The sequence below is a fragment of the Anarrhichthys ocellatus genome, unplaced genomic scaffold (genome assembly GCF_004355925.1).
Source record: "Anarrhichthys ocellatus isolate YVR2014 unplaced genomic scaffold, GSC_Weel_1.0 scaffold2, whole genome shotgun sequence".
NCBI classification, from domain to species: Eukaryota; Metazoa; Chordata; class Actinopteri; order Perciformes; family Anarhichadidae; genus Anarrhichthys; species Anarrhichthys ocellatus.
Genome location: NW_022280032.1, coordinates 7,724,441 through 7,732,863, shown reverse-complemented (window position 1 = coordinate 7,732,863; position 8,423 = coordinate 7,724,441). Strand labels below are relative to the sequence as shown.

Genomic DNA, 8,423 nt, shown 5'->3' with positions numbered 1-8,423 from the left:
GGAGAGGAGAATTTAATTATCCTGACGTTGAAGCCCCCCCCTCTCCCTCTCCCCCTCCCCCTCTACCCTCTCAGACATGTCTCATAAGCTGCCTTCATGTGCCAGCTGGGGAAAAGAAAAAGAAAGCAAAAAAAAATGTCCGACTACCTTTGGATCGTGTAGCTGATGGTGTGAAATTGTTGCCATGGTTAAGCTGGTGCACCTGCATGGATTCAAATATCGTCTCTCAGAAGAGGATGCACATTTTGGTGAAAGTAGCTTTTAATTAAATTGTGCGTTGCGTACCTTTCTCTTTACAAAGCTCTACCACTGAGCTTTCCTTTATTCAGTCCTTTTCAGTTAGATTACATTTGCCACCATCGATCCCGAGGACTTTAAGCTACTGAATTAGTCAACAAGTTTGGATCCACCTTGATCATTGGCCAGCTGTCCCTGAACCACTGGCATGCTGGTGCTCTACCAATCACCCAGAAGGGGTTTATGTAAACACCACTTTGATCCCCCTCAATGACGTCAACCACACAGACCCCCAGTCAGAATAAATGAGCCTTAGTTTGCAAACTGTGGGGCTGTAAGTAGTTTTTGGCAAAGGCAGTGTTTGTCAGTAAAGCTCACAGGCTGCAGGGGCAGTGAGAGTTCAAAGTTAGCACAACAACTGTCACCTGACACACAGGTGTTTCCATTTAAACGCAAATAGGCAAGGCGTAACGCAAGTTTTACTTTGCTTTCAAAACTCTGACTTTTATTACTGTAAAAAGACAACAGACAAGACAAAGAACATTTGGAGAATTTTAAAAACATTCTGAAAATGGAAACATTATCTAAGACAACTTTGTATTGGTCCGCACTGATTACATGAACTCATGTAAAAACTTACACATTTGTTTATCGACAATCTTAAATGAAATCTAAAATCCAGTAACAAAAACTATGCTGCTACTTTTTGGAACGCTGCATGTATTGTGTACAATGAATGGACCTTGTATGGTCCAGTACTATAATATAAAATCACATTTGAGGATTTTTTGTAAAAGTAGAGCATTATATGCAGTGCATAACTATCATCTCCTAACAATTTACTGATTATATATTTTTTAAATGATTAACTGCTTTTCACATAAAAAGGCACAGCACTTTCATGTATCCTGTACATTTCCATCACAAGTGATGTGAGTAATGCGTGGTTTATGACTCAAACAGATCACAGATGGCCAGGTGTGTTTTCGACACAGAGAACGCTGGGTACAGAGGGTCAGTAAACCTGTGCTTGTAGGAATGCATTAAAGCTAGACTGCCCCCTGGTGTCACATTAAAGAATGATAAAATGCCCTCCTCAAATTCGAGCAACACTCCCACCCTCTGCAGCCCGTCGCCATCCACAGGAACCGCCACCTTGTTATGCAGAGCTTCCACCTTCTTTCGGTCACAGGCCAGGCACCAGGAATGCGAGTTGAAGCCCAGACGAGAGTTGTCCTTTTGGCCTTTCCTCTCTATCTGACTCTCACACAGCCCCACCTTCCAGCGGCCCTCATCCCCTGGCACGTTCACCTCCCAGTACCAGCACCCCTTCTCCAGTGAACGGGAGGCCAGGACCTGTGGAAAGGAGCTGAATCGAGCATCGTGATCGGTGTAGGCCTGCTGGGCTTCGCTGTAGGTCACCCTCCTGTCGTTATCGGACAGCTGCAGCTTGGGATGGGCAGTATCTGCATCCAAGAAGAGGGCGGTACCATCTGTACACAGAAAAGGGAAATGAAAGAATAATTAAGACTAATTGAATATACCACAATTGGGCCTACTGGATGCATTTTGTCCATTGGTTTAATTAGCTGCGATTCATCAGTGAGTGGCAAGTAAACAGGTGTTGGTACAAAACCCCCCCCAAACAAACATGTCTTACAGCGCAGTCTGTAGAGGTCTCTGGATTTGCCTGGCACAGTGATGACGACTGAGTCCAGACGTTTCTCAGTCCAACTCTGCAGACATCTGAGCCGGGCGCGATCCACTTCCTCTGGAGCCTTGAACTGGTCCACACAGCTCCCAATGTTACTAGTCCTGGTGAGGAAAAGCATAAAGATCTAAGACTATTACACTTAATTTTTCCTTAATCACCTTCAAAGAAGGCATATGAAGAGTTACAAACAAAGTTACCTTTAGCCTTTTAGCAAACCTAGCGAGATTGACTAAAGCGTCTGTGAAAGAAGACCCAAATAAACACATCATACATCTACCCCAAAAGACTGCAGTTGTTATTCATAATATGCCGGTCAACAATCCATTTGTTTATTTTGATTTGTTTATAATATAAATGTAGCAGAAAATACAGCTTGTTAATAAAAATTGTGTTGACTTATTCTCATATTTGTATTTGAGTAGTTTCATACAGAGTTGAAAGCATTAAAGGGTTGGTTCACCCCAATAACAAATAAAAACAGAACACTGTTGCTTCTGTACATTCTAATAGAATGTAAAGAAGCTACAGTGTATAGACTACAATATACAATGTAGCTTCTTTACATTCTAATAGAATGTAAAGAAGCTACAGTGTATAGAATGATTCTATTGAAGTTATTCCTTTTTTAAATGTTTTAGATGAGTCACTAATCACTTTAAAATAGTGATTATAGCTGATTTAACTTACAGACATGAGATTGATCTTCTCATGTCACTCTCTTTATACAATGATATAAATTCATCCCCGTTTTATTGATATCTTACGAAAAGTTACTCCTCACTTTTCCTGCAAAAGTCCAGCAACATGAGTCTGTTTTCGCTTGTTACATGCATACTGTCTTTTCAAAATAAACTTCCATCTTCACAGGAAACAACTAAGGTTTAGGCGATGAAACTACTTAGTTAGGTTTAGGAAAAGATCGTGGTTTGCGTTAAAATATCTACGGAAGTGGCGTTGCTTAAGTACGGAAGTTACGTCACAAATAAATCAACATTGGCTTCTCGTTTCACACACGGCACAAACTGCGGCCTCCTGGAGGAAACACCAGTGTTTGTTTGACCCATCCACCTCTCCTCATCCCACCCGTCCTGTGTGGAATTCTACTCGTGTTGTCGCTTGCTAGCTATAGCATATAGCATCCTGGGAATCAAAACGCCGCGGCTTTGAGAGCACTTGTTTTGCGCATTAACGTGATTAACCAATGATTTAACTTGTAAGCTAGGACCACTGATTCACCAAACCTGCTTGCTTGCAGTCTCTGTTCCACCACAGTCCCCCGACGCTGGTCTCATGATTCATTTTGTTTCTAAAGATAGATTTGATTTTGTAGCGAGTAACGAAGGTTTCAGGGGAAATGCATCGGAGTCAAAGTATCAGTTTTCTTTGCAAAATGTAGTGAAGTAAAAGTAAAAGTCAACAGAAATATAAATAGTCAAGTAAAGTACAGATATCCAAAAAAACGACTTAAGTACAGTAACGAAGTATTTCTACTTCGTTACTATACACCACTGGTATCCAGCCATGCAGTTGGTTTTGTTTGATTGTGAACATAACTTTGCCCTTTCAGATGGCAAAGTTATCCGTTTTAGGGAGCTCTGGTAGATAGACTAGTAGTTCATTCTCAGCTGAATGAAAATCAGAGAATGCATGTGAAATATTTTTCCAGAACATCACAAGACTTCCCAGGACATTTAGCTTTTTTCTCAGATTCTTCATGTGTTTTCAATGACTTGAAAATTTGTCAAATGTATTCCAGGTTTTCCAGGAGGCGTGGGAACCCTGTCTGTGGATATCCAGCTCTACAGGTGCACTGACTCTTTGTAGGTAAATTGCTGTTGATTTTTTTTAAATGCAATTGTTGGTCAGCACCAAAAACCAAATTCAATTCAAATCCAAACAAATATTGAGGTTGGAAGCAGAGAGCGATCTCAAAACCGTGACACTTAGTTCTGCATAGCTAAAGGGAAGTGAGAGAATAAGGTTGAACCGACTCTTTAGGACATTAATGACATTTTTTTGCACACTGGCTGTTTACTGAAGCTATGCTTTGTTGGTAGAACACTTGGCTATCGACATGTTCAACAAATAAACTCTTTACATGCAACCAGGTAAAGTTGAGAAGGAAATCACTTACAGTTGGGCTACCTTGCTGTATTCCTGTCATGTCAGAGAGAAGAAAAAGAAGATTCCTTGTGTTAGTGTTCATAAGTCATTAAAGCCAAAAGTAAGTAGATCTTATGTTTTACTTAAAGTTCTCTAACATCCAACGCACCATAATGAAGAGCTGGTCCTGAATGCGTTTGTCTCCTTTGGCATCAGCCAACCCCTCCAGGGTGTGGAGTCCCTGTTGCATGGATTGCAGGGAGCTCCGGAGGTGGCCGAGTTCCTCCTCTAGTCCCCCCAGAACTCTGCCTTCCTCCTTCGTCACACACTGGAGAGCCGATTGCTCCTCCTGCTCCAGGGCCTCTCTGATGGCTCTGTACTGCTGCTGCACTCCTGCTCGAGCCTCACTTAAAACCACCTGGATGGACACAGACACACACACACACACACACACAATGTGAATCAACGTCATGCAACGCAATACTCTCAATTCCAGTACGGCTCTTTCTCATTGCAGTCAGAGAACCCTGACTCGACCAGCGGAAAAGAAATGTGAAAATCTGAATTTAAGATTGAAGATGTTTTCTCAAGCAATACGAGCATCAAACCAACTTTAAATAGTATAAAAAATTTAAACACCGCTAATGTATTTCATGAATCTGAATTCAATAAATCTAGAATGTATAATTAACATCATATCCGTTGACCCACAAAACTATAATTAACTACATTATATATATTGAAAATTCAACCTATTCAAAAACATGTGGATAAGTCTCAGCATCTGTAAGAAACATATACATCATGTTGAGTCAGATACTGTATAGAACTATAGAGTGAAATCTCTTACACCGAAGGTCTCTTTCTTCTGAGTGAGTTCAGTCGCCCTGTTCTTCACTTCCTCTTCAGCCTCCTGCAGTTGCTTGATTTCTTCTTTTAGGTTCACCTGAGTGGGAAGAGGGGAGGGAATGACTTATTATTTGTTATGGCAATATTTGCATCCATCTTAACTTTGACCACGATCACCGTGTATTTTACAGTATACGTGGTGCTGTAAAGGTCCCCACTTACCCTGAGCTCTCTCTCTGCCTCCCTGATGCTGATGCAGGTGTGGTCGCGGTGCGAGCCAATGACGGTGCACACCGTGCACACACACACTCCGCACTGCCGACAGTAGATGCGGTTTATCTCCTGGTGCTCCTGACACCTCCAGGGAGAAAAATCCTCCATGGGAGGAACCAAGGTATGATTCTGGAAGACGGGGGAGTCCAGGTGAGGACGCAGGTGTTCCGTACACATGGAAGCGCCGCACACCAGACAGGTCTTGACAGCGGACTGACACCTAGTTTTAGGGCAATAATGGCAGGGCACAGGGCTGACATTTTTGTCCTCTGACCGGGGGAAGATGCCAACGCGACTTGGAAATCTTGGGGCATCGGCAGGATGTTTGCTGGATATCAGGGGAGAGTTGCTGCCATGGTGTACAGGAGACGTACCTTTACCTGGAGTTGAAAATCCAGGGAAAGAATCAGAGTTGGCAGATGTGGCAGGTTTCATTGGCGATGCAAGAACTCCTGTCACTTGTGTGTCCTTCTTTGGAGTTGCAAGAGCAGGCGCATCACATAGATCTACTTCATTGGAGGTGTCTGAGTCATCCAATGAGATCATATCTACCGGTTTAGGCTGGTTCTGCTGGATTGAGATGTCTGGAGGCACATCACTTGCAGGCACTGCCTTGCTGTCAGAGGTGTCACTGGAGGACGTGCCATCGCCGCGCTCAGACTTTGTGGATTCTGGGTGCCCTGCTTTCTTGGATGTCTCCACACGCGTAGGCTGCAAGGGTTTGAACGAGAAGGAAGTGGTGGGAGTCTCGGTATCACTGGAGCGCTCGCGGGGAGACTCCCCAGTTGATCGTTTTGTGTCAGGTTGCTCTGATACAGGTGTGCTGGCTTTTCTCTTGCCGAGAAGTCGGCCGGTGAGTGAGGGCCTCCCCAATGTGGGATTAGAAGTATTTTGTTCATCATCACCCGATGTGCCTGTAAAATAGAATACAAACAAAGCAAAACTGGTTAGAGGGAGTGTTGATTTAGCACCTTCAGAGAAATACTTCACAAAAACACCTGCAAGTTGCCTTCTGCACAACTGAACAGTTCCACTTTAGTCAACTCAAGCAGTGATGATCTAGCTTGTTTGCACTTCTGTGAGTTATTATGTTGCCTTGTAAGCTCACTCAGGAAAGCTGTCACTGAGTCTGCAGCCTGCCATAACTGACTGACATGTGTGTGATGATATGCGTCTAATGCACTTAATACGGATCCTGCATATTGGATTGGTGTTTCCTTACAATTGGTATTCAACTTAAAACTTTACCCTTGTTGACTATTTGCTAGCTAAATAACTATGAACTATTAACTAAATTACACAAGAGCGTATACATTTTAAAGATTTTAACTTGCTCTTTTGCGTAAACCGTCAAGGATGTGGATCGAATGGCATCTTCCGGAGGGGAAGTCAAGACTATTATATTTTGAGGGTGCCAGAATTACAAATATTAAAGTAGCTAGCTAATGCTAGCAGTGGGAGAACATTAGTAAACGTCAACATTAGCTACCAACTTAAACACCGCTGCACAAAAAATAAGCATTAACGTTGCTGTAACTTTCACGTTACCTGCAGCGCTGCGAGGCGGAGCCCATCGACTGCTGGCGGGAGACAGTCTGCTGTCAAACGGAAGAGTCTGGTACACTGTTGTACACCTCCACTCCGGACAGTGGTACGGGCCTGTCGGGGAAATACTCCACAGGTCCCCGATACACCGTTGGCAGAACCGGTGGTTACATTTGAGAGTGACGGGGTCCCCGGTCAGCTCGTCGCAGAGGGGACACCTCGCCGGGGTGTCCAACGTGGCTCCCATTTTGTTTTTGGCTGACGTTTATTTACTGTTTCCGCGATGTCAAGCAGCAAGGGGCGGGGCTACATGTTTGAATCAAGCTCCGCCCCCCGCCCCCGGTAGTGCGTGTTTTAAAGGTACAGTCACGCCAAGCCAGTAGCATAATGTAGGAGCCATAGGTTGTATGTAAGGTCGGAGCATTAATTAAATGGAAATGCACAAATAAAGTACAAATATATCAAAAGTACAATACTTAGATACGTAGCCTACTTGGTTACTCTGTTGATAATATTAACCCATAATAAAGTAAAAGCAGCAAAACCACAATTTAAAAACACTCATACACACTTATAGTCAATCCACAAATCAATTTATCAATAATTACAGACTTACTTCATTGTCAATTGTATTGCATGCATGAATAAAAAGTACAATGTGTACCTTTTAAAAAGTAGTACAAAGTGGAAGTAAATTGCCCATACAGAGTAGTAAATGTATTTTATATCACATCAATGGTACACTCCAGTCACTCACTTTCATCCGTCAAAGGTTTCATTATGTGATTGGTTGACTTTTACTTTCAGCGTTGCGTGAGGACACTGTGATGAACTCCATTGGTGTCTTCACAATAAAGTTGTTTTTCACAAAAATTCAAGAGCTCTGGAATTTTCCTCCTCTTTTTTCTGTACCAGAGCTTTGGGTTTGACCTGAGAAACCCTATTTTACATTTAGTAATTGTGGTATAGAACAGAATTGCATAACTCTTTTTCCATAAAAGGGCTGATAACAAACATTTAGCCAATGGAATCTTAAGTCAAAAAGCTGCAAACATTTTATGCACTCACTCATTGTTTTGCCAAGAAATGCAATTAAATTAAATGTAAGTTATTCCTCATCTCACGATACCACAAACAACTCCCATGAGGACCATGAACCAGACACAACCAATCAGCCATTAAGCCGTCTAGACAGCAGCCTATTTAGTGCTTTGAATCAGAGCTTCTAACAATTATTTTCTATTCATGGTGAAAAAAGCTTTGTGAGCTGCAAGAAGTGGGTTGTTGCTGTTAAAAGCATCAGCTGCAATCAATAACGGCCAAATGTGGTATTTTCTTATTTCTCTCATGCCCCCCCCCCCCCCCCCCCCTCCACACACAACATTCTTGTCTTTATGGTGGTCTAGACATGTGACTCGGATAAAAAAGGCTATTGTGTCTTGTGAGTGAGAGGTTAATCCTTCATAATCTGAAATAAATTTTATCTCTCAAGGAGACTGTGTTTCCTTAGTGTTGCCTGGAAATACAAGGTGAGAGTTTTGGCCTATCACCTGATGGCTGTATCTAAATTGTGTGCTCCGACTTATGAACGCGATAAAGTAAATTGAAGGCTAGCATTAAAATAAGCATTACATTTAAAAAAAAAAAACATGTAACATTGAAATTAATTGATAAACTCTTGATTACTTTTAAACCCAGCAGA

The 8,423-nt window shown here is 42.3% G+C and overlaps 1 protein-coding gene across 1 annotated transcript; it reads right to left on the bottom strand.

The window, feature by feature from the left end:
- Positions 1–294: 294 nt before the first annotated feature.
- Positions 295–7,007, bottom strand: LOC116391481 (E3 ubiquitin/ISG15 ligase TRIM25). The gene is made up of 7 exons (XM_031862121.1): positions 6,725–7,007; positions 5,126–6,090; positions 4,905–5,000; positions 4,224–4,472; positions 4,086–4,108; positions 1,898–2,052; positions 295–1,730 (listed from the first exon to the last, which is right to left on the bottom strand). The coding sequence occupies exons 1-7, from the start codon at positions 6,966–6,968 to the stop codon at positions 1,186–1,188; spliced, it is 2,277 nt and encodes a 758-aa protein (XP_031717981.1). The 5' UTR covers positions 6,969–7,007; the 3' UTR covers positions 295–1,185.
- Between the last annotated feature and the right edge of the window lie 1,416 nt (positions 7,008–8,423).